The sequence below is a fragment of the Pezoporus wallicus genome, unplaced genomic scaffold, assembly GCF_028554395.1.
Source record: "Pezoporus wallicus isolate ANWC-B61680 ecotype Strahan unplaced genomic scaffold, APGP_CSIRO_Pwel_v1 contig_5863, whole genome shotgun sequence".
NCBI classification, from domain to species: domain Eukaryota; kingdom Metazoa; phylum Chordata; class Aves; order Psittaciformes; family Psittacidae; genus Pezoporus; species Pezoporus wallicus.
The window spans coordinates 1,551,523-1,576,644 of record NW_026635152.1 but is presented as its reverse complement, the minus strand read 5'-3'; the positions used below and the strand labels follow the sequence as shown (position 1 = coordinate 1,576,644).

General features: G+C 51.2%; 2 protein-coding genes across 2 annotated transcripts; both read right to left on the bottom strand.

Moving 5' to 3' along the window:
- Positions 1-8,344: 8,344 nt before the first annotated feature.
- Positions 8,345-8,893, bottom strand: RABIF (RAB interacting factor). The gene is made up of 2 exons (XM_057403722.1): positions 8,687-8,893; positions 8,345-8,607 (listed from the first exon to the last, which is right to left on the bottom strand). Exons 1-2 carry the CDS (start codon positions 8,891-8,893, stop codon positions 8,368-8,370), a joined length of 447 nt encoding a protein of 148 aa, XP_057259705.1. The 3' UTR covers positions 8,345-8,367.
- Positions 8,894-10,271: 1,378 nt separating this feature from the next.
- On the bottom strand, positions 10,272-24,461 carry KLHL12 (kelch like family member 12; the record flags this gene model as incomplete). Its single annotated transcript, XM_057403820.1, has 10 exons — positions 10,272-11,290; positions 11,627-11,813; positions 13,299-13,397; positions 14,717-14,875; positions 15,605-15,800; positions 16,685-16,791; positions 18,310-18,424; positions 20,660-20,809; positions 23,310-23,527; positions 24,293-24,461. Coding segments are annotated over 10 exons (1,527 nt in total), but the record flags the coding sequence as incomplete, so codon positions are not given.
- Between the last annotated feature and the right edge of the window lie 661 nt (positions 24,462-25,122).

The window sequence follows — 25,122 nt, the reverse complement described above, 5'->3', positions numbered from 1 at the left end:
CCCTAAATTCCATTTCTTCTATAGTTACTTATTCAATACACAAGTTTCACCTCATCCTGTGGCAGGATGTCTCTCTTGATTACCTAACCCCCTTAAGGCATTCAAGCAGTTAAACAAAGTACCCCTTAAAGTAACAAAGTTTGATTAAGAAGGATTATTCCTTTGTTTCTTCTCTTTCATCATTTTATTGACAGGAAAATCTAATCAGTGTTATACATTCTACACATGATACAACGATTTCAAGGATTTTCGATTCCACCCAAAGTACAATGATGACGAGGACTCAAGTTGCGGACACGAATCATTCCTATATACCTCACAGCAGTGCTGTGGGATGGGCTCTTTGGCTGGGTTAGCACTGCCTGTGGTCGGCACTGCCATCAGCCCGTCGAGGTGAGGATGGCACTGAGGGACCACAGCGCGCAGCGGCATGAGCACAGGGCGCTGGGCCCTTTCCCTTCTGAACACATCGATGTGAACCAAATGAATCGCGACATCCACTGACGACAACCGGAGCGGAGCAGTCCTTTGCAGATTGGGGTAAACCAGCACTCTGTAGACCTCTCCCTGCCCCATGTCCACGACACAGAAGAGTCACCGTGGGGCGGAAGGTGTGCATGTAGCAGGTTCCCATCTCCTCAGTGAGCTGGTATCAACGAGCTGGGCCAGGGAAGGGGGGCAGAGGCAGGGCCCTGCGGAGGAGCTGGTTGTGCCATCGGGGTGCGGACACTGCAGGTCCTGCCACAAGCCAGTTCACGTCACTGGGCTGTTCATCCCATCACACTTACCTGCACGCAGCAAAGAGGAACCATATGGGGAGAACGGACAACGTGGAAATGCTTAACTGCTGATCTCAGGCCAAACCTGCATGGGAGGACATGGATCCTCCATGAGGGTTTTGGGAATGTTTGCTGGGTGCCGCGAAAACCCTTTCATTGAGACCTGCAAATGATCCAATTAGACAGGGCTGAATTAATTTCTAACCTAAACACTCCCCATTCCAGATGGGCTGGAAATCCTTAAACATGGGAATGATGAGGGGTTGCCAGAGTCGGTTGTACCAGGGAAGACGTCATTCCTCTCCTGAGCATAGAACATGTGCCATAGGCCTGTCTCTCATTATATGATTATAGCCTGTTCCTACCTGGTCCTCCTCCTACAGGGAGTGTTAAGTGGAAGGATGTGCTTGAGTTGGAACCCCAAGGGGCTGGGCTCTCCTCTTGTTTACGTGATAGCAGAACGTGTGCACACAGGACATTAAGGTTTCAGCATTCTCTACCTTGACTGTCTGACTTTGTAGCCATAATGTGCTATTAGCAGGTAATCCTTAAATAAAATCTGCTTTTAATGGCCTTAAATACATTCCCTGGTTTGAAATCTTCCATTCTTTGTTCTCCCAGCTGTTTTAATCCTGCTCCTGCAAGCACAGACTTGACTATCTGCCCTATTCTTTTGTTCTCTGCACGTGCACAATGCAGGGGCTCTTTCCATTCTCTGCTTGTTATAAATGCCACTTCTTCCCTGCTGCTCTGTGGTAACACACCTCTGTCTGACATTTGTCAAAGTTGAAACAGCTTCTCCATCAAGGCCATGAGTTTTTTCTTTACAATTAAAAGCCTTTCTGCATTACCTGTTCACACCTCTGCACCATGAGTTTTGGGTTCCTGTGCTGCACCCCTGTCTCAAGTTATGTCAGACCTTGGGAACTGCATTGCCTGTGTTGGTCATACTTCTTGGACCAGGCTCTGTCTGTTACCTGGGAGTAAACTGACCCCAGCCTACCAATTCTATTGTGTTCTCCACCATTAACTTTTGGGTTAGATGCTGAAAACATAGCTTGTCCTGTCCTGCTACAATAATTGGCCTCTCTGTGTGTAACTAAAATCACCCATTAGACCAGCTCTCTCATGGTGAAGTTAACCTCTCCTGGTCAAGTGGGAGCACTTACTCAGCAGTACCAACTATTCCTATTTCCAGTGTGTGGACCTTCCTACCTCTACCGATTCTCTACTGGTCCTTTTGACCAGGAAACCACTCAGCTGATGGTGCAGGTGGCAAGTGTGGCAAAAAAGCAGCCTCCAAATCACTGCTGAACCCAGGACACACCCCCACCTACATTCCTCACTGCTGGTGACTCCTTATCCCACCAGAGCCTGTAGCTGCTCCTTTCTCCAGGCATCCTTTCTCCTCAGGAGATGGGTCCTGTGTTTGCTGAGCCCCAGCACTTCAGGCTGCCTGCCCTTCGTGGTGCTCCCTCTTGGACCTGCCACACTTTAACAGAGAACTGAGTCCTTCTGCCTGTTCCAGAGGAGTCACAAAGTGCTCCCACCCCAGGACAGCACAAGGCAACAAGTTCTTGAAGCCGCCCTCATGCTCCATTGCCAGAGATTCCAGATTAACCAGGCATTCTGCAACGAGCTGTGGTCTGGATGTTTGCCACGGAAATAGCACGCTGTTAACAGTGCTCGGCAGTGTGCAGAGCCAGCTGCTCGGGGAGGGGAAGGAGACCTGTGCTGACATGGCTTTGCTTATTCTCCCTTGCTCTCAGGGCATCTCTTCCAGATGCGTTTGAACAAAGGCAGGGGGTGGCTCCTGGCAGCACTCAGAGAGGAGCACTCTGCCTCTGCACAGCCATTAAGGCTAGAAACCAACTCCCTTCCTCCAGGGAATCCAGAGACTCCTGGAAGGTAAGGAAGAGCAGAAACTCCTCTGAGTGCACACACACTTCCCAATGATCCTAGTGAGGAGGAGAGGGATCAACATATCCATGCAGGGATTGACACGTCCATGCAGGGATTGACACATCCATGCAAGGTTCTCTCCCAAATGCAGCTTCTCACATGGCTCCTACTGATGCCACAAATTGCCCTGAAAGTCTTGCCCAGGACAGGCTCTGCTGGAAACCCCACAGCTCCGGCTCTTCTGCTTTGGCCTTCTCTGGTGGCTGAGCGGCCACTGCCTTGGTCAGAACCTGCCTTTGTGAGATGAGAGCCTGCCTTGGGCTGCTCTCCTCCACACCTGATGGACTGTGCCGAGGAGGGGAGGGTGACCGAGGGCTCCCCCATGCCGAAGCTGTATCCGGAGAGTTTCTATTTTAACCTACGACACAACTGAAGCCCTTAGGAAATGCCTGTGTGCTTGTGAAGAGGGAAATCCTCTGCCACAAGCTGCTTCCACCCGTGTAGCTCATGCACTACAGTCCCTACTCTGGACTCTGTGCCTTTGCATTCAGTTTTAGGAAAGATGCAAGAAATCATTTCTCCAGAGCCTGCTTCCCCCTCTCAGGGCATGAAGTGTTATCCCAGTGACCCAGGAACCACCTCACTTCCTCAGTGACTGCGTTTAGGGAGCAGAGCACTGTGCATGGTCAGGCAAGTTTCAGATGCCAACACGCATCCTCTGAAGCACACTCTTGTGAGCACAGCCTTGGCTTCTCCCACTCCTCTGGGGCCATGCTACCACCTCCCTCTTCCCCATTGACACAGAAAAGTCCGGCTGCACTTGTGCAAAAGCTGCACTTGAGGAACCTGACTCAGCACAGAAGTGGTTCTGCTGAAGCGCACAACAGAAATTGCTGGTTAAAAGCAGCAGAAAGCTGCCTTTTATCTAAGCCCTTATTTTATGGCAAGTTCCACTCATCTGCGGTGGTTTCCTTCCCTGTCCCCCAGCAGCTGCAAAATATTTGGTGGTTTTAGGCAAAATACTTGGTGGTTTAGTGTTCCTTTGATTCTAGGGTTTAGCCCTTCCTAACCTGGCTTTGCAGGAGGCAGGGAAGCATTTTCCTCCATCATTTATTGAAGTACCCCAAAGCTATTTCCTCTCGTTTCCTTTCCTCCTGCTTTTCTTGTTCCTCTCAGGGAGTGTAAAGTGACCTTCGGAGAATACTCATAATACACCGCAGATAGGCCTCTTCTCCCAAACACCCACGCTGCATGCTGATATGGCAGTCTCAATTCAGAGTTAATAGTCCTGTTCTCAAGTGCTGCTGGGTTTAGGGTAATAAGCAAAGCAAGATATGTAGGAGGTGTAACGCCAAAAAATACCTCTCCTAGTGCAACTGGCCTTGTTTTTATCAATCCACAGCTGTTTTCTGAACCCTGCTGAGCTCGTTTCCACACACAGTGGCAAGAGGCTCTGCAGACACATGGAGGAGCTGCAGGTATCACTAAGATGCACCTCCAGCCCTCCTGGCTGCCTGCATGAGGCCTTGCCCAGCAGCAGAGCTCTGGAACACAGCAGGGAGGCAAACAGCAAAGTCCTCCAAGCTTCAAAGTCCATATTGTCCTAACTGCTCTGCCAAAGGTTTCTTGTGTGTTTCTTGTGAGGCCTTGGGTGTTGTCAGGCCCAGAAACCAAGCTCTTTCTATGCCTCATGGAGCTGGGGAAGGCAGGAGTCTTGAATTCCAGTCCCTGCTCCAAGCACCACTGACCTACTCCAATGAAATGTGCTTAATTTAGGTAAGAAGGAGCATGAATGTCACCTCTTCAAGGGAGGAGGACCCTACCCAGGACCCTACCAAGGTCAGCTCAGCTGGTCTCACAGCCTCCTCCGGCCACTGCCTCCTGGTTCTCTCTGCAGAGCTCCAAGTCCCGTGTGTCAACTGAGACAAGGAGGCAAAAAAGCACAAAATGTAATCAGTTCTAAGTAATGTTAAGTTTGAGGGCTTTGTAATGGAAAATAACTTGGTGCTTGAAGGTAGTTGGCATAGTTTCAGGTCCTTAGGACCTTAGTACAAAAGGTGTAAGAAAAGCAGAACAGAAAAACGGGACCTGGGGATGGGGAATATCTGGGACTAGCAGATGTCCAGGGTGGGCACAGCAAAACTAACTGAGAAGTAGAAGGCCAGGATGATTGCCATGTCTGTAAAGTTAATTAAGCTGGTTATAAAGATTGTTGGGAAAAGTAAACGACCCTTAAGGACCATCACATTTTGCACGCATGCCAGAAACTCTTGGAAAATGATGTAATATGCCCAGTGACCATGGATGGCCTGCATGGCAACACGGGGACACACGTTAGGGGGAGCTCTCCCCCGTGTCTCCCAGTGCTGCAATAAAGAATACCTGCTTGTCAGCTTGGAACTCCGTTGGCGAGTTTGTTCCTGGAGTTTTCTCCAAATCACAACCCAGCAGCCCAAGAAAAGCAGCTTTAGACTAAAGGAGCAAACTGAGCTGCCCAGCAAAGGGTTCCGAAGGGTTATGGGGGAGAGAAGAGAGCAGGGAAGTGAAGGTGTCAGACGTGTCAATGCCAGCCTAAGCCCAGACCATAGTTTTGGGATCTGAATGAGTCTCAACAGCTGAGTCAGAATGGAGCGACATCTGTTTTTAACTATCCTAAATACATTTCTATTTATAAGCAATCAAACAGGAATGCCTTAAACCCCAGCTGGGAAGCAATAACCAAAATCAGTCCTATTGGTCCCCTCCCAAAAGCAGCCTTGAGGCAAGGCCCCAAGGGCTAGAGGGTTTGTGTCCTGCCCTGCACAGCCCTCACCACCTTGGGGACGGGATCACACTGCACAAGGGCTGCAGGCCTGTTGCTATTCCCTCTTGGCAGTGCTACAGCTTAGCACCAAATGGGCCAGTAGAGTATATGCCACTCCTGTGGAAAAAATCCAGTTTCAAATTCATTTTAAAGCAACCTACATGTGGAAATGAAGGTTTCTTCTTGTTGATGCTAAAGAAAGATGGGCTGCAAGATGAGCATTAACAGGTCTTGTTTCAGCTCCTCCCATACCTTAAGGTTGGCTCTCGCCTCCTTTCTGCAGGCAGCTGGAAAAGCTTCACACACTAGATAAGAACAGACAGAAGAGGCAGGAGGTAGGTAAGCAGCAGTGAAAAGATGATTTGCAAGACCATCCAGATTTTTATTAGCTGTCACAACACTAGAACTGTTCAGGGCTTCATTAGATGCTCCCCTTGTTGCCTGTTGCACAAACACAGCACAACCCCCCCCCCCCAAGGCGTGGTTTGCTGACTGCAGACATTCTGCCTCTCAGTAACATCCCAGTGGAATTGTCTGGGCTGGAATTCCACCAACTAATGTCACCTTTTTCCTCTCTGCCATTTCCTTCCTCCTCTCGTAATTCTCAGTCAACTCTTGGGATACGGATTAACTCAGGAGGGGGATCCTGAGCATCAGCAGTTGAACTGCAGAGCTCTGCAGCTTCCTTCACCAGCACCAGGTCCCTGCTGATGCTACTTGGACTTCACGGGTGCCTCTCGTGGCTTCTCCAAGCTGCAGGAAGCCAAGATCTTACCCAAGACTAAAAGATCCCAAGATCTCATAGTACAAAAGCTTCTTCCCATGGATTCCCAACAGACTGTACATTTCTTCTTGGCATTTCCACCATCTGTGTGATCCTACTTTATATTTAAGAGCCAGCAAAACCCAAACCTGGATCCAGTGGAGGATGCATCCATCCAGCACATCTGCTCACTGAAGGGCAAGAGTTTTCATTACCCACCATCACTACACCAGAGTCCAATATCGGCAGTAATGATGTGAAGGCCTGTGACCCAAGATCTTTCACCACCATCTCAGCTCCATCCCAGTGCCACCCACTGACTGCTCCCCAGTATCAGGAATCCACATGTACCATGTGTTTGAGAAGTGTCATTTACTCAGCATTAATCAAGCCGATACCCACAAACCTCTTCCGCACAGTGGTGTTTTCAAACAGAAACTACTGTGCAGCACACTTCATATGAGTACTACTATAATGTAGGTGCTACAGGTCAAAACCTTCCCCAACACACAACAATCCAAGTGAAATGTGAAATTTAAGCAACGTGATCCCCCTGTTTCGCTGTGCCTGTGCAGAACCCAAAGGAAGCTCTCCGGCCCTTCTATGTACATGTCCTTAATGGGTATGTTCAGTTACTGGGCTTAGGGATAAGGACAAGGAGGGCAGGAGGAAAGCAGCACGGTTTTCATGTCAAATGTGCACGTGACACGTTTAGTAAGGATACAGCACAGGACGGGCCTCCGACCCAAGTTGGCAGCCTCAGTCTCCACCCTATGGAGCTACCTCTCTTCCTCCCCTGCCCACAGCATGGCTCCAGAACAGCCAGCATCCTGGGGTTCTGCATTAAGGCATTAACTTCGAAGTGCACTGGGAGAAGGAAGGATTCATTTCTCCCTCACCCGCCCTGCAGATGCCTGTCTGGAAAACCTACCTGGGGCTGCGCCTGCCTTACAGACCCCTGCCAGCTAAGCTGAGTTGTGGAGTGAAAAGGCTGTTGCCTCAGCCCTGTGCCAACAACACTGTTAATCTTTAAGTACAACCATTCTCCATTCTGGGGACAAGAACGACTTCACCATCCCAGCGCAATGACAGCTGTGCCTCTACAGTGGCACTGGTACTGACAGTGTTTATTGAACAGGGTACTGCTGCACCTCCTGCAGTAAGGCATGGCCTGACTCAGGGCGATCACTGGGAAGCTCCTGCATTATTCACATGGGGGGAGGGACCACAAATGGAGAATGGACCACAATCACCAAAAGATAAATACAGTGAGAACCATGGCTCCTTCAGCCTCCTTCGATCTGCAATTAGCTTTGTGTCCCTATTAAAAGGCAGAGACCAGAACTGGACACAACACCCCAGCACTGCTCCTACGGCTGGTTTACAGAAGAGAAATCCCCTCCCAGGTTCTCTGTTTAACAGCTGCACGGCTGTTTTGTCATTCTTCAGCACTACGACATGCAGTCACTGAGCACTGCTTGTCCAATGATTCAAATCCTTTTCAGGCTGGAATCCCTTCATTCCTGCTGCCGGGAAACATGATGACGTTGCACATTTTATGTCTGTAAACTACTTGTATGTTATTCCCAAGGTCTCAGTTAACAGAGCTGCATACAGTGTTAGTTACAATGCATTACACACTCTTTAGGTGCCATACGCTATTACAGAGTACAGCTATCAGGCAGGATGAGGCTTTAGAGAACCTAAACGTTGCGGTTCAGGGCAGGGGACATTTCTTCTGCGAATGAACAGAAGATTCAGCCCTAACCCTGTGAAGTGCTTTGGCTGCAGAGCCGCCCCGACGCAGCAGTCATGTCCTCCCCTTGTCCTTGCGCCAGCGCCCACATTTCCACGGCTGTGTCACAAACCCATCCCAGCACGTTTGGGAAACAGCGGCCGCACAAGGCAGAGGTGACCAAGGGCAGGCCCATCAACCTGGCAAGTGTCACGGTGAGGCGTCCCCGCGGCTCTCCATCGGCGCCGGGGGGCTCCGGGCTGTGCCTGGGGGTGCGGGCAGGCGGCTGGGCTCGGCCGCCGCGGTCAGTCTGCAGGGCCCTGCCGCTGCCGAGCGGGTGCCCGGGTCCAGCCGTCCCCGTCCCCGCCCGCGGGCAGCGCCGCTGTCACTCGTGGGCCACACGCTCCAGCGCCACGTAGAAGCTGTCCTTGTCGTCGAGGCAGTGCCAGCCGATGGGCCCCGCCTCGCAGTCGGCGCACACCAGGAACTTGACGTTGCCCACGTCGCGGGTGAAGCCCACGTTCTCGAAGGAGAACATGTCCCGCACCAGCCAGTGCTCCCGCACCACGTCCCCGCCGCCCCCCGCCGCCGCCGCCGCCTTCTTCCTCATGGCGGGCAGAAGCAGCTGCGGGAGACAAAGCGTCAGCTCACCGCCCCGCCCGCAGGGGGCGCCCTCACCACCCCGGCCCTCCGCGCCCCGGTACCTCACGGCGGGCGAAGGTGGCGGCGCCGGGCAGCAGCACCCGGGACCCGCAGCGCTGGCACAGCACCGCCTTCACGTTCCGGCCTTGCGCGCACACCAGCTCGGACAAGCCCGGCGCGGCGGCGGCAGAAGGAGGAGGTGACGGAGGAGGCACCGCCGTTGCTGCTGCTGCCGCCGCCGCCTCCATCCCGGCACAGGCCGCCGCCATCGCCGCGCAGGCGCGCTGCGTGCCGCCGCCGCCACCCGAGGGGCGTGCCCAGTGGCGTCAGGGGGCGCCGTGCGCCTGCGCGGTGGCCGGGGCTCGGCTGCGGGTCGGGTCCCTGGCGCGTCTCGCGGCGCTGATCCGGGGCCCGGGTGGCTGCGGGGCGGCTCTGTCCTGCCCTGGGTCCTGCTGCAGCCGCACCTCGTTACCGCCCTCAGCCTGAGGCCGCTTCCTCTTGTCCCATCCCTTGTTCCTTGGGAGCAGAGCCCAGCCCCTCCTGGCTCCATCCTCCTCTCAGGCACTTGTAGGCAGCCATCAGGTCCCCCCTGAGCCTTCTCCACACTGAACCCCCAGGTCCCTCAGCCCTTCCCCATCACACTTGTGCTCCAGGCCCTGCACCAGCTCCGTTCCCTTCTCTGGCCCCGCTCCAGCACCTCAATGTCTCTCCTGCAGTGAGGGGCCCAGAGCTGAACACAGGATCCGAGGTGCGGCCTCCCCAGTGCCCAGCACAGGGGCACAATCCCTGCCCTGGCCCTGCTGCCGCACTGGTGCTGGTTCAGGCCAGGATGCACTGGCTCATGTTAGCACAGTTAACCAGTTATCACTGTAGACTGTTATAAGTCTTTTCTCTGCTGCCACCCTCTTCCCAAGCAGACCCTGCAAAAAACCCACCCTATCAGAGGTGGTCCAGGCCGGATGGGTTTTGTGCTGCGGCTCCCCACAGATGGAGCTGTTTTTACTTCCCACGCTGAAGCTGCAGTGTTGGTAGAGCTGAAGGCTACTTACTGCCTGATCTACCATGGGGTTTGCACACCCTCCACCCAGCAGCGACACCAAGGGCTTGAAGGCAGAGAACAGAAGCTGAATTCCCACTGGCTCAGGAAATATTTTATTCTTTATATCTTCATTAAAAAATAAACATAGGAAACCAAACCACGGAACACGGGTGGGAGAGAAACAAACGCAGAAGGGCAGAGCAGTGCCTGAAAGTGCTTCATGGAGTCATGCTACCACGTCCCTGATCCCACCCTGTCCCCCAGGCGAGGAGTCGGCAGTAAGCTCAACGAGCAGCACTACACGGAGCCCGTGCTCCCAGAAACGCAGCAAGGCAGGGGACATGCTGAGGAGGGAGGGCTCCGGCGAAGCTCTCACTCGGGGCAGGCGAAGGACAGCTCCTGTAAGAGGGTGCGGAGTTCCAAGGCAGGGGGATAAAGAGCTGAGAACAAAGGGCAGGAGGGAGTCCTGGATGTCACCCCACAACAGCCCTGGAAGCAGAACAATCCTACATGAAAGGAAAATCCACACCATGAACTGGATTGAGAGGCTGATGGGGGTGTGCTGGACACGTCTGCCTGCAGGCAAACCCCACTCGCTCACCCACCAGCAAAATCCACGCGACAGCAGCGATCGTGTCCCTGCTTTCAGGGCCTTGACCTCTCCAAGGTGACCTCCCCACAGGGGTGGGAGCAAAGGCACTGCCACAGCACAGCAAGGCTCCTGCTGCCAGGAAATGCAGCTCTTTGCAGCTGCTGTCAAGCTTTTTTGGGGGAAGTGAGATGTGCTGAACCTTGCTGAGCCCCCGATCAGAGCACAAACGCTGCAGACCTGCTCCTACACCAGGCAATGAGCTTTCTCCCTGCCCTCTGTCCCCTGCAGCCAAGGGCTTCTGGGTCTCAGTAGTTCACAGCTTAAATCTGCAACTCCTGTGTGCAGACCTGTGAGGAACCTGCAGACGTAGCTACAGTGCAGGACCCACTTATACACGCTCGCTCAATTTGGCTCTGCACTGATGTGCGCTTGAGGAGCAATGTTTAAACATTCAGTATGTACAAGATGATTTGTAGCCAGAACATAAGAGCAGCTGGGTTCACCCTCACACATCCACACGGCCAAAAGCAACCACAGGACCTGTGTGGTACTGCAGTGGCTGAAGAGACCACCCAGTTGTATGTACACATCCTTGGAAGCAATTCACGAGGTTGGCTGACACCAAGGCTGGGGGCATCTCTGCTCTGCCAATAGACTTAGCCACAGGAACAGCAGAGAGTGCAGCTTCTCCTGACCTGCTTCACCACCTTCACAGAGCCCCCGATTTTGAATGACTGCTGAGATAACACGTTTATGCACATGCTCTAGTCAAAAGCAGCACAGAAAGCTGCTGGTCTGGTGCTTATTTCCACAGCATCCACGACTCTCAACAACAGTCACTGCAAACCACTCTGGACTCTTCCTCCAGCCGAGACTTTTCAGCATGTTCTTGCCAAGGTCCCTCCAGATCACTTCTCCCGAAGGACGCAGACTCCAGCGTCACAGCGCTGCATCCCCAGGGAGGTCACCACTTCCCAGTTGTCAATGATGGGATCGTAGCACTCAATGCTGCTCAGCAGTGAGTTGCCATCGTACCTGCAAGGCCAGAAGGTTACAGGTGAGGGATGCTGCAGAAGGAAGAGGTTGAGGCATTCAGAGCCCTTCCTGGGAGGCTGGACAGCTGTGTACAGAAAGAGCCTGAAATGAAACCGCTGCATCAGGCTCCCTTTTGCTGTCTGCTGCTGCCCTCCTGCCTGTCTCAGCGCTGGGCCAGCACAGTGCCTGTTCACGCTGGGCACGGTCCCTCTGGGCTGCGTCCCCTCATAAAGCTTGGAATGGAAATGGGGGGGGAGGCCGCCTGAACCAGGGCAGAGTCACCTCAGCTCCTGCAGGGCATCTCCCCCCCAGCCCCAGCCCAGGGCAGCAGCTTACCCAGCGATGGCGTAGAGCCGTCCCCGCAGCACCGTGGCCCCCACGTAGCAGCGCGGGGTTGTCATGCTCGTTACAGTGGTCCAGGAATCAGTGCGGATGTTATAGGCTTCCACAGAGGAGAGATGTGCCGTCCCGTCGAACCCGCCCACCACGTAAATGTGGTCATTCAGCAGAGCCACTCCAGCCCCTAGAGACAGAGAGAGAAGGCAGCACAGTCAGGGCCATGAGTGACACTGGGAGCACTGGGCCCCGGGCTCACTGCTGCAAGGATGAACTGGATCAGAGGACATTTTCTTATATCTCCCACAAGAGAGCTGTCATAACCCAGTGTCTTCTGTTATTGTTGCCTCCAATACAATACCTGAAACCCTGTAACTACCAAATGCTGCTGAATCTCTGGCATAAGGGGGGGCTGAACAGCACTGCAGCTGGGGCAGCACTGGCAACGTGGGGTGTTCACCTTGGCTGAAAACCACCCAACTACTCCCTGAACAGCCCAGCACAAAGCTCGTTCTGCTGCAGCTGGGACTCTGTCACCACAGAGACAGGTTTCTCTGGTGATCACAGCTCCCTGGTGTCACCCAGCCCTTGAGGGCATGCAGCAAGGACTGCTCCTTGCGAGGCTGGAGGAGGGATTTCTTTGCCAGGGCTCCTCTGGAAGGCAGGCAAATGAAAACTGGTGCCTGTTGCAGTCAGAGATGGAAGTAGCTGAACCATCTGTCTGAGCAGCTGTTCTCAGACTAACAGCAATCAATAATACAGCTGGGAATTGATGACAACAGCAGCAAATAACCCCCCCGCCAACCTCTGCTCCTCATCTGCAGCTCCCTTCAGGTAAAGCACCAAAGAACACGGTGAGAGAACAAGGCACTTAATGGCCTTGGGTGCTCCTGCCAACACCAGCTGCTGTTTTGACCTACATCTCGAGAGCAGAGCAAACCCTGTCAAGCTGTTACCACCAATGTGTAACTATTGCACTGATGAATATCCTGAAGGAAACAAGCCAGATGCTCTGCAGCTCTTGGGCATTGATCTGTTGCTTTTATAAACAGGGTATAAGAGACGTTCTGTTCCACTAAACACAACCTCACCTTCACTGCCTGTTCTTGCTGAGAGCACCAAACCAGCTGGGAACAGCCAGGCTGTCCCAGCGAGCTCTCTGACAGCTTCAGAGGGGAAGACTTTGGCTGAGAGAAGAGACAAGACCAATGCCTAAGCAGGGAAGTGGGATCTAGCAGTGCAGCATGGCCAAGGTTTCTGAGGGGTGGCCTACCTCCAGAATCTGCCCTAAGAGACGAAGAGAAACAAGAGCTGACGAGAACCAGCTCAGCCCACCCCATTATCCTGCACTATGGTCTGTACTTTCTGCCTTGCTGATGTTTCTCCATGCTGGGCACCGTTCCTAGTTATGGAAGTCACACAGGACTTCCTTTCCCTCCCTGTAACCTATACGCCCACAAACACATTCCTCTATGCGCATCTTAGCAGGGGATGGAGACTTCACACATACAAAAATCAGCTTTTTCTCTTGGGAAGGTAAGTCCTGCCCTAAAATCACCCCTTCTCAAAGCCAAAGCACCCTTTGGAGCAGTCAATGTCCTCCAGGGCAGCAGAACAAGCCAGCACGAGCTTCCTCAGCACAACACAAAACGTTTTGACCTCAAGCTCTTACCTGAGCGCTTAGTGGCCATCGGGGTGACATTCGTCCAGTGTCCAGTGTGGGGATCGTACCTCTCGACAGAATTCAGGATGTTCAGCCCATCGTAGCCCCCTGAAACAAAATACAGGAGCAAACCATGGCACTGGCTTCTGGGCAATGTTTTCTGTATGGAGAGCAGTAACACCGGTTCCTCCTGAGCCCAGCATCGCACTGGCACCAGCACAACCCACAGCGTGCTGGGGCTGGCAGACCAAAGGGATCCCTGCAGCTCGCAGTGCCAGACCGGAGCCAGCACAGAGCGAACTCTGCCCCTGAACTGCTCCGGCCGCGCTGGGCAGAGCATCGCTCTCCACACCAGTACAACCAGGTCAGCACTGTGCTGGTGCCAGTGTCGATGCTGTCCTGCTAAAGCAGATGTTCAGCTTCCAGACCTGGTGCTGGCTCAGGGTCTGTGCTGCAGCCGCCAGCTGATGCCAGAAGGCTCCATGGTGTAGGCTGGGATGTCTCAAAGAGCTGTTTCACAAGAGGATACCAATAAATCTCTTTGTGCAGCTTCAGCAAAGGTCCTTCAGCATGGGGGACAACAGATGGCCCCCAGGCTGTCATTTGCCTTGGGGACAGCATGAGGAAGAGCAATTTGGGAGAGGGGAGTAAACCCCATAAGCTAGTGTCCAATATCCAATAATGATTCCCCAGGAACAGGGCTGCAGTAAATGTGGGTATAGCACTGGGCCCAGAGGGTGCATCTTCAGAGTGATTTGCCCTCCAGCACTCTGTTCACAGCCTCTGCAAATGAAACAAGTGCTACAGAAAGGGGAAAGGATAATGTATGGCTCAGGATATAGCTCTGGAGCATTACAGTTGCCATTGCTTTGTGTGGATCAAATGCACCCTCTGTCCTGTGGCTCTGTGCTTCATCTCTAGGGCATTAAACGGGGGAAGTTCAGGTTAGATCTAAGGCAGAAGCTCTTCCCTGTGAGGGTGCTGAGGCACTGGCACAGGGTGCCCAGAGAAGCTGTGGTGCCCCATCCCTGGCAGTGCTCAAGGCCAGGTTGGACAGAGTAACATGGTCTAGTGTGAGGCATCCCTGCCCATGGCAGGGGGTTGGAACTGGATGATCTTAAGGTCCTCTCCAACCCAAACCATTTTATGATTGTATGATTTTAGCCACAGCCCAGCCCATGCAAACCTCAGCTGGCACCGCTCATCCCCCTGCTGCCCTCAAATGTAGGCTGATCGTGTCCCATTTGCTTCTGACAGCATTTACTGCAGGTATATGGCAGCTCCAGTCTAAGCCATTGCAATGGGAACAGGGAGAACAGGCTGCATTCCCTGTGTCACTTAAAACCTTCTCTTCTAACCCGCACGTGACACCACAGACAGCACTGCACTGCCAGCAAGTGTTTGCAGAATGCCCTGCGGGTACCTACCGAGGCAGTAGATAACTCCATTAGCTACAACAAGCCCCGCGCCTTCCCGTGCTGTCTGCATGTCTCCCAGCATACTCCACTGATCGATGTTGGGGTCGTAGCGCTCCATACTGGTGTGCCGCCGGCTGCCGTCGAACCCACCGGAAACATAGATCATGTCTGCAAGGTTGGACAGGGCTTGGGCTCAGCGAGTCAAGCAGCAAACACGCACAGGGAGCAAGAAGGCCCTCACAGATGGAGCAAAACTACAACGTGGACTGCAGGATACGGGAACAACTGCGGGTCTTGGCACATTTAGAGCCCAAGCAAACCCAGGCTCCCCTCCCTAGCTCGCTGCGTTAGCCTGCTCTCAGGCCAAACAACCAACAAACCCATCTGGCCCTTAAATCTGCTTCTTTCTGATGACGAAAGAGAATGTGCACCCCCCAGTTAGATTTTTCATGCCTCAGAACCCACTGAAGCGCTGCCATGGCCAAACCCTGCCTCTTGCTATTGGCACACGAGCACCTCCCCAGAGTCCTAGGAATCCTTCCCTGCAGATGCTCCACTTTCAGCCTCTCTCGGGTGCTGGATGGTTACTGCTGTACTCGGTGTCCTGTGCTCAGTAACACACGACACCGTCAACCACCCCGAGCGCTTCCCACTCCGTAATCCCAGCGTTCCTTTCCCTTGATGCACAGACACACGCCGTAAGAACGAAGCGGAGGCAGAGCTGCTCTCGGGATACGTGGGCAAGTTTCCCACTTGTACTGCTCCTCCAGCTGATGAGCATTTCAGACTCACCTCCTCCCTCGGGGCCAGCCCACTCTGCACACACCAGCTCAGGGCCTTTCAGGACGAGAACGGCACAAGCTGTGCTGCCCTCTCAGCCTGGTGACCAGGACGTACCTCCAAGGGTGGTGGCTCCTGCCAGGCCTCGCCGTACGTTCATCGGAGCCACGGAGTACCAGATACCATCCTCATCTGAGGTGTAATCCAAGCACTCCACCGAGCTGAGCCGTGAGCGGCCGTCGTAGCCCCCGATCACATAGATGCGATCGTGCAGGGACACTGTGGCAACGTAGCGCCTCTTACGGGTGATGCTCTGCAACAGGGAAGGAACAAAAAGGTCAAGGAGAGGAGACCCCAGGGGTGCAGGGAGGGCAGTGCCGCTCCTCCAGCCCACCACCAGAGAGGCAAACAGCACGCTGGGTTTAAAGGATACAGCCTTCAGAGGCTGTGCCTGCCCTACTCTGCCTCTGCCATGCGCTCTTCTCATGGTCAGGTCTTTCTGCACTGAAATGTTTTGCATGAGGTGTCATTTATGCTGCTACTGAGTCTTTGATGCATCTTGAAGGCTTGTGTGCCTCCCACTGGCTCCCTGCAGAGACTGTTCATAGGAAAAACGTGGAGACCCAGAATACCTGAAGCTTTCAGCCTCCAAAACCGTAACAGACTTCTGGGCCCCCAAGTGACACTGGATTAGCAATATTAAAGAAGCAGCAGCTCTCCACCATTTCACACAGATAAAGCTGATTTTAAATTTAGTCCAAAATACTCCTCAGTGCAGGAATTCCCTCTACCATACTATCCCCCATTATGCTCAGGAACAATGGGACCAGAGAGATCCTGCAACCTGCCTGAAAGAACTTACCCTATTCCTAGTGACATTTCAGTTATTACCACTAACCTTAAAGCTTCACAACCCTTCAATAAGAAACATGAGAAGTCTCACTCCCACAACAGAATGTGGTTCTCTGTAGGCTCATCTGATTAGAAACATGACAACCACCCCTCACACAAAACTGATTTAGCAAATCTCCAAATGTGGTTTCAGCATTTGCTGTGTAAACCACAGCAACTCCAAAGGATTTATGGCAGAAATGCTAAGCAGAACACGAAGGACAGCCCAATGAGGGATGTTATATTGCTGCTGCTATGGGAGCAGTGCCTGAGCACAGCCAGTGGTGGTCAAAAATGGTCCCTTACTGGCAAGAAACTCCACTCCTGAGTCTTCGGGTCGTATTTCTCCACTACATCAATAGGTGACTGCTGGCTGCCAAAGCCGCCGATCACAAGCAGGACTTCATTAGCTCCTAGAGCAAAGAGGGAGAGCAAAGTCAAGTCAATCCCTTCAAACCAAAGGGAATCACCTGAAGAAAACACTCCTCCTTCCTTGGGGCGACAAGCTGCCTCTAAATCCCTGGTTTCATCAATACTCTGAAGCAGGCACCTAACCTGGCTATGGGCACTTGGACACTTCTATCCTCAGCAGAGAAGAGAGAGAAACTCTTCCAGGGTGCATGGCAGCAGGACTAACTCAGGTTTTAGGAGCCCTCTGCTCCAGGGCTGTTCCTCCCAGTACTAGAGGCACTTTGGGAAGACAAGCTGGCTAAGTTAGGTGCTGACATTGGCTTGGGTGTAATTTCCTTTGTATTCTTTCCCCCGTTTTTCCCAAACCTCTTCCCATCCCATGAAAGCTGAAGGAGGATGGCTGCTTCCCTGCAGCCTCCTCACTAAACAAGGCCTTTTCCCCCCATTTACAAGTGACATCCAGACCAGATGGCACCTTAGTTCCCCATTTCACTGAGAAGCCAGTCAAGCTGATTCTTATGTGTTTTATTTCAGAGGGGCCTTCCCTTTCCTTTCTCTTCTCCAAGATGGTCCCCGAGTTTTTCTTATTTTCTCTGTGACTGTTAAATAACACTTGTGACCTGAAGAGCTTTAACTTCCCTTGTAATGACTGCCTTGAAGGTAGGCTTCTATCATAGCCATAAAACCTGATGAGCATCCCCTGGATCTCCTGGGCCAGCTGAAGTGCAATCATTTCAGTCTCCCCCATAGAAAGTTAATACACAACTTGATCAGAGTTTATAGGTGACACATGGCGAGAGCATTGCTGACAGCAGATGGTATGGAATCAGTTAAAAAAGGTAGGGCTGAATCCAGAAGATGAACCTGAGCACTAAGATGCAACAGTTTTTACCTGCACAGTTAAACAATAAACCAGTTTTGGGATGTCCCCTTTATCAGGGGAAGCATTTCAACTAGAATAAAATGAAATGTGTCTTTCTAAAATGACAGCTTGAGCTGAGCTGTCACTGACACCAATGGAGGATGTTCCCACCAAACCAGGAGACATGCAGTACCCCTGCAGGGAAAGGGGGATCTCTCCATCTCCCTCCCTGGGCTTTCTCCTCTCAGATTCTCTGCTGAAAATGAATCTTCAGTGTAACACAGCTGCCTCTCACCTCACAGCTCTTCTTGTTTCTGACACTGATAGACAGAAAGAAACTCCTTCCATACTTCTTGGACAGCTGCACACCGAGACAGACCTATCTGGAGGCACCAGCAACCCAGGAAACTGGGATTTCAGAGGCCTGGGATTAAAGGCAACCAAGCAGTCCCCACATGGCTGCTAAGCAAGTGTGCTCTGAAAACAAACACGCCTCTGTCCTTTGCTCCAGGCCCCTTTCTGTACCACTGGGGACTGTGCATTGACAAGTTACTGCTGTGAAGCACTTCAGCACAATCACAAGGCACCAGGCAAGGTGTATAACACAATACCTGCTGGTGCCCCAGACCTTTGCAGTGACCTTTCCTTTGCTGCTCACCTAGACGTGCTCTTGTCCTAGGTCCTTGCATCTGACTCCGGAGCTCAGGCCGAAGGTGAAATTTCTTAGCTTCATCTACGAGGTCTCTGCACTGCAGACTGCATCGTATAAACGGCTGAGGAGAAACATGAGTCACTGGTACATGGGAGGTATTTTAAGATCCCTCAGAAGCGCTGTCCTAAAGCCAATTCTCATCAGTTCAGACAGCATAAAAACGACTTGTGTGCAGGCTGTTGCTGGTAGTGTCACTGTGCAAATACTGCATACAGTGAAATGCAAAGGCAGCTGAAGACTGGACTGCAGCTGGAAAGTTATGGGTCAATTCTCACACTAAGTCTGGCACTGGAGGTTCCATAATGAAAATAACTACACTGGAAAACGAAGGAAAAGCCACTTCTGCTACATTTAAAGCCACTAGAAGTACGCCTGAAAAGGAGGACTGGCAGTGAAACCACACCTGAAATCAGCTTGGCTGGATGGGCCCTACATAATCAACTCTCAGTATATACCTGCCACCAAAGAAGAAACAAGGAGCACAGCACAATGAAGCAGCTCAGCTGGATGTATTAGCTTGATCCATGGGCACATGGGAAGTGTAACTATGAAGCAACAACAGCAACAGTAAGGTCTTCTTTCAAAGAAGCTGCAGCCCAAGGACAGGCTCATCTCCCTGCATAATACCATGTAATTCCCTTCCTGGCTGAGGGCCTGGACCAACCTCTGCTCCATGTGCAGCCTTCAGTCCCCTTTGGGTGTTTGGTGCTACATGTGGCTGCTGGAGTAAGTTAAGATCTATTTTCACAAGTTCTCAGTGCTTGTGCAAGGCAGCCAGGGTGCTCAGAGCAGATAACGCCATACAGGGCCAACACTCCTCTCTGTGCTGCCCTGAGATGACGGTGTCCCACCAGTGTGTGTCACTTCCAGGCTGGAGAGGCCATCGCATGCACTAAGAAAGCTAAAGTCCTGTATGCACACCATCTTAGGCTGGTTTTGGAACAGATCCAGTTGTTTTGGCCCCAGTCTCTTTTGCGTTAGCTTCAGTTTCAGCTTACTGTGGACCGTAACTATCTGATTAAACAGATGTTAGCCCTAGCAGAACTTCATGGCCTGTTAGCTGCTCTTATTTAAGAACATCTGAAAAGGCCATCACATTAGAGATGGATGTTACTAAATCAGCCATTTCTCCACGTAGAGAAGTCAGTCATTGAACATTCAGCACTTGTCAGGTGACAAGGGCTAACAACCACTGATCACCTCACATCACCATCAAAACAGAACGCTGGTTTGAACCTCTTTGTGCCTTCCTGTCAAACCTTGCACAGGGCCAGCACCACTTCCTGTCTGGAGTTAAGTTTCCATTGCAAAAGCTTCATTATCTCTTATCATCAGGGGACTGGAGCACCTCCCATATGAAGACAGGCTGAGAAAGTTGGGGCTGTTCAGCCTGGAGAAGAGAAGCTGCGTGAAGACCTCAGAGCAGCTTCCAGTATCTGAAGGGGGCCTATATGGATGCTGGGGAGGGACTCTTCATTAGGGACTGTAGTGATAGGACAAGGGGTGATGGGTTCAATCTGAAACAGGGGAAGTTTAGATTGGATCTAAGGAGGAAGTTCTTTTCTGTGAGGGTGGTGAGGCACTGGAATGGGTTGTCCAGGGAGGTTGTGAATGCTCCATCCCTGGCAGTGCTCAAGGCCAGGTTGGATGAGGCGCTGGGTGCCATGGTTTAGTGTGAGGTGTCCCTGCCCATGGTAGGGGGGTTGGACCTAGATGATCTTAAGGTCCTTTCCAACCCTAACTATTCAATGATTCTATCATCATCTACATTTTGGTTTGCCCCTGCAACACCCCAACCCTACAAAGCAGCGGTGTTAGATACGGCTCTTAGTTGTGTGTTGGCCCTGGGCCTTAGCTGCTGTCCTCACTCAAAGGTACATGCCATCTGCACCTAAACCAACTCCTGATGACCTAAACCAGCTCCTGATTCCTCCCCAGGATTGCACGCCAACAGCTTTCAGCCTAGAGAAGGAGACCTCCTAGCACTTGTGAATAAAGGGCAGAAAGCACTATAAGGGATAACAACAGAAAGATGCTACATACATCAGAGGAGACAACTAATTGCTCCGATGGGGTGCCCTCCCAGCTAAAAACCAGGGTGCTGCCACTGCAGGCACAGCAAACAGCAAACCAGTGGGCACTCCAGCTGAAAGGGCCAACTCCACAGTGTCAGCATCAAAAAGCATCAGTAGAGAAAGCAGCTCCTAACGTGTTCTGCTAGGACAGCTGGAGCCTAACCAGGGAGCAGGGCAATGACACGTGGATGCTGGGCATCGTGGATGCTGGGTGCGGGTACCTCGGTGTCGATGACGTCTGTGATGTAGCGGGGGGTGAGCAGCGGCATTCGCACGTACTGCAGCAGCTCGGGCAGCGACGCCTCCCGCTCCTTCTTCGAGTGCTTCACCCAGTTGATAACTGCCTCAAAAACCGGCTCTTCAGAGTCCACCTGGGAAGAGGAGGCGCACACTGGTCAGACTGCAGGGCAGCACTTCAGCTGCTGCCATGGACCTGACAGCTTCCAGGCTGCTGATGCTACTTCATGGCTAGCAAGAGAGCATGATGTTTCAAGGAAGAGTCTGTTGTGGGAATTCCCATGAGCTGCATTTACAAGCCCTATGAAATTCCCTCATTTTCTTTTCCTTAAAACTGCATTTTTTCCCTACAGCCCTAACCAATGGCTGGCAGCACGAGTGCCACAGAAGGGAGCTGCATGGTCTGCATGCAGCAGAACCAGAAGCTGGGAGCCACCACTCACTGCTGAGGGAGTGCAGTAACAGGGCAGCTCCCCCGAGTTCTCACTGGAGCAGGAGTTATGGCCCTGCACAATGCAAAGCTCTACCATAAAGATGATCAGAACCATGATTCATTTATATGGAGCAGGGTCTTGCTTGGCCTCCAGCCCCATGCCCACACACTGCCCCTTTATGCTCAAGCCATCCCCCATTAAAGACTTTAAGGCTTCTTTAATATTTAATCCACATTTAAGGAACCATGAACAACTGGATTTCAGAGGGGAGAACCCCAGGGCATGGATGTTACTGTTTATTTCTCCTGTTTATTTTATTCTGTGACTAGTTTATTTCTTTCTCCATTTAAGACCAGCACATGCTGGTGCTTACACTACGGCCAGAGATCATACTGACTAAACCATCTCAATCTGATGCTTTTAGAGAACCTCCGGTGCTCTGGATATCTGTGAATACCAAGAGCTAAAACCTGTAAAAGGCTCTGTAATATATTATTTAGGCTTGGTTTTCTTTTTGCACATCCTCAGATCACCAAATGTAAAAGCAAATGAGCCATGAATTTATTATCATGACGTCTGTTAACTGCTATTAAATACGATGTAAAAGGAAATACTGTAATAAGAGAATTGAGCCTTCCCACCAATACATGACGGGTCCACTCTGAGGTTCAGTTTGAAGCTGTCTGTTGCTGAATGCTCTGAAGCAGGGAGCCACCTCTGTGGCTCAATTCTTCCAAGCCACTGATTTATATTTGTTACGGTGTAATCTGACATGGCCTCTTTCTATCTGAATTACAGGGGAAGGACAATTAGAGCTCACAAAAGGAGAGCAGAGTACTTCAGTATTTCCCATTTCTCCCACTTCCTCCTTACATGCAACAACCCCACATCGTTTTCTTCCCTCCTCAACTGTTCTCTGATGTATTTCAAGGTTTCGTTGCCCATGAAATCGTTTCTTTTCTGAGACACGATATGGAACACTGCACACAGTGTCCCCGTCAGGACCTGCCACTACATTTCTCACCCAGCCAAGGGATTTTGCGAGGGTGCTCCCTCAGTACCCTCTGCCACAGCACATCACCTCTGCACTGCCACAGCAACAGCTAAGGCATTACAAGGAACACACACCTCACGGGGTGCCTGCAAGGCCCAAATCACTCCTTCCAATCCACAATGGATTTTACTTTGCCTGTGCAGATCATCCGATCAGTTTGGCTGCGTTGTTCTGAAGTTCCTCATTATTTCCCCTGCACTGTCCGGAAGTGTTACGTCAGGACTCAGCACAACCCACATAAGCTCAGACCTTCACAGCATTAAAGCTGTGGCCTGTTAAGCCCCAAACACACTCAGCCTTCCTCCACCGCTGACCTCAGCCTGCGCCACGGTCTTTCACTGCTCTCTCACATGCTCTTTCTCAAGCAGGTTTATTAGCAAGAGGATGTCAGCTTGGCTGAAGGCCACTTTCAAGGCAGACTTTCCAGGCATACAACAGGAACACTCTCCTGGCTAACCCTGTACTGGCTTTTCAGGAATTCCACAAAGATATCACTTACACTGGTTTGCTTCTAACAGTTCATGTTACTGGGAACTCTGAACAGTGTTTGCTCCAATCGCTTCTTTTAGAACCGAAGCAAACATCAACTCTCTACAAAGTCCACCTCAATTAAAAGCCCCCTCCCCATTCCTGAGGAATGTTCAATTTATTCATAAGACATCTGGAAAAAGCATTTGACAGGTTCCAGCCCAAGAGAAAATCCTCCAAAAACCAACTTGAAAGGAACTAAATCTGCATCTAACTTCCTGAAGAGCCCGAGGGGCCGGTGCCATCACGCATTCTGCTGCTCTAAAAGCAGAGGACACCCGAATGCCTGGGATGACAAATGCATTGCTTGTGCTGCTGAGTAACATGCAAAGACCTACACATAGAAGTTAAAGTCTTGGGAGTATTTCTGAAATGTAGGCATTGAGACATCTCTGTAACCTCTGAAAGCTCCTCCAGGGAAAGGTGGAGACAAGGGCACAACAGCTCTGCAGAGGTGACTAATTGTGATGTCTTACTCGCAAGAAACACTTGTGGAAATGAACTTTCAAATTCAAGAGCTGTATGAGAAGTCCACCCGAGAAATATGAACTAATTCCTCACTGGTTTCAACATTTCACTTCAATGCTTTGCATAGTAATGGTACTGTTCAGGTTTTACCTGAATTTCATCACACTTGATGAGCTTTTCAACCTCTTCTTGATTTAAGAGGATAAACTCTTCATGCTGAACCACCTCTGGAAAATGTTTCTGGCTGAAGACCTCTGCAGCTTGCATTAGATCAACACAATTGTGTGTCTCAGCAAAATCCCGAATGCCCAAACAATTTGATGGATCCAGCTGGCTTTCTAGAAACTCACAGCAAGCTTGTTTCACACCTACGGAAAATTGGAGGGGTGAATGAGCACTGCATGCTTACTCCCAATCCACTGCTTTGGAAAGGGCTTCAGAAAAGAAAGTTCTAAACAAGAATGAAAATCCAACTCAAACAACAAGCTTAAAAACACTACAAGAACACATATGCAAATATTCCTTTGGAGGGACCACGTGTCGGGGCTGTTTTGATCCCTGGCTATTCTATTGGACACAAAACTTAACTAAATCGGGTATTAGGAAGAGCCTCAAATGTCAGCTGTACTCAGCTTCATGGCTTCTACACAAACCCCATGTAATGCCAGTGGATACGGCCACCAGATTTCTAGGTTTTCTTCAACGTCTTCTTGATAGTTGCCTGGGATTTGGGATACCTGTGTGGGATATCTCCATAGGTGCACGTGCAACGACATCAACCAGCCTGTTAACAACCCAGACATACCAAACGACATCTAGGATTTGCTTATTATTTTAAGTTGATTGAAACATTTATGTGCTATACAGCCCACAATTCCTCTTGGGAATTCTCATGCAGAAACACAGTATCCCAAAGCATGGAACAATAACCTGGTTTATCATCTTCTTTTTCCACCCAAGTCAGCTCCTCTACCAAAGAGACCACAGCGCACAAGACAACAGACCACGTTTGACGTCAGCATTTATAAATATCACGCCACCCACAACCTGCCTTCCATTTCCAGAAGGTCAGGCAAAGCAGATCTCTAAACAGCACCAACTGTGTGCAATTTGTGCTGATCCTTGGAAATTACCTTTCAGCTGGAGCAGACACGCCGCCGGGAGCAGCTCTTGGACGTTTTCTACTGTCACGTGAACAGTTTCTGTATACACAAAGTCCAGCAGGATTTCCATGGTGGAGGCTGTCAGGCCCTGGATATCCACATAGGGCTTGTCTTTCTCTGAGAGCTGTAAATCACAAGGGAGACAGAGGTTTATTTTTCAGGAATGTGGTCAAAAAGCCAACAATGCTCAACAGCGTTTAAAAAAAACGTGATCTATCAGGGGGCTTTCAGCAGAGATTTGTCCTTTCTCTATTGTGCTCACTGAAAGAATAAGGAGAAGGAGGGAATTTCCCTACAGAATTAAGGGTAAAGGAGATCAAGTTCATTATGGATTGGAAGGGCAGCCAAACTGCATTGTAAAATGAGCAAGATGAGATTTGAGATAGCAGAAATTACACGCGCCATTTGTGCAAGACAACGGAACTCTCTCCTCCATGCAGTAACTCCAAGGAACTGTCCAGGGCAATTCCTCCCTGGGCTGGATGTGTCTGACAGGCTGCACATGGAGTCCTCACTTCATCGCTCCACTGTGAAAACCAAACCAAACAGAAATCTGTGTCCTAGCTCTTCTATTCCTGACCCATTCTGCAAGCTTATGGTGAAGGCGGCTAAAAAGAATGAGTATTTCTAGACCAGAGAATTCACAGTTAAAGGTTAAACTTCGGGTTACCTTAAACATTAGAAAGTGAAATACTATACATACAGTGATGGTACTTCCACAACCCTGACTCTCCCCCCTGACCATTTTATCACCTCTAAAATACATCTTTTGAGGGTGTTATTTTTATTCCCCAAGGAAC

Bases quoted from the DNA above. Each gene is read 5' to 3' on its own strand.
- RABIF (XM_057403722.1), bottom strand. From the start codon at position 8,893: ATGGCGGCGGCCTGTGCCGGGATGGAGGCGGCGGCGGCAGCAGCAGCA. The intron at 8,608-8,686 runs GTACCGGGGCGC...TGTCTCCCGCAG, and splicing joins CCACCTTCGCCCGCCGTGAG to CTGCTTCTGCCCGCCATGAG.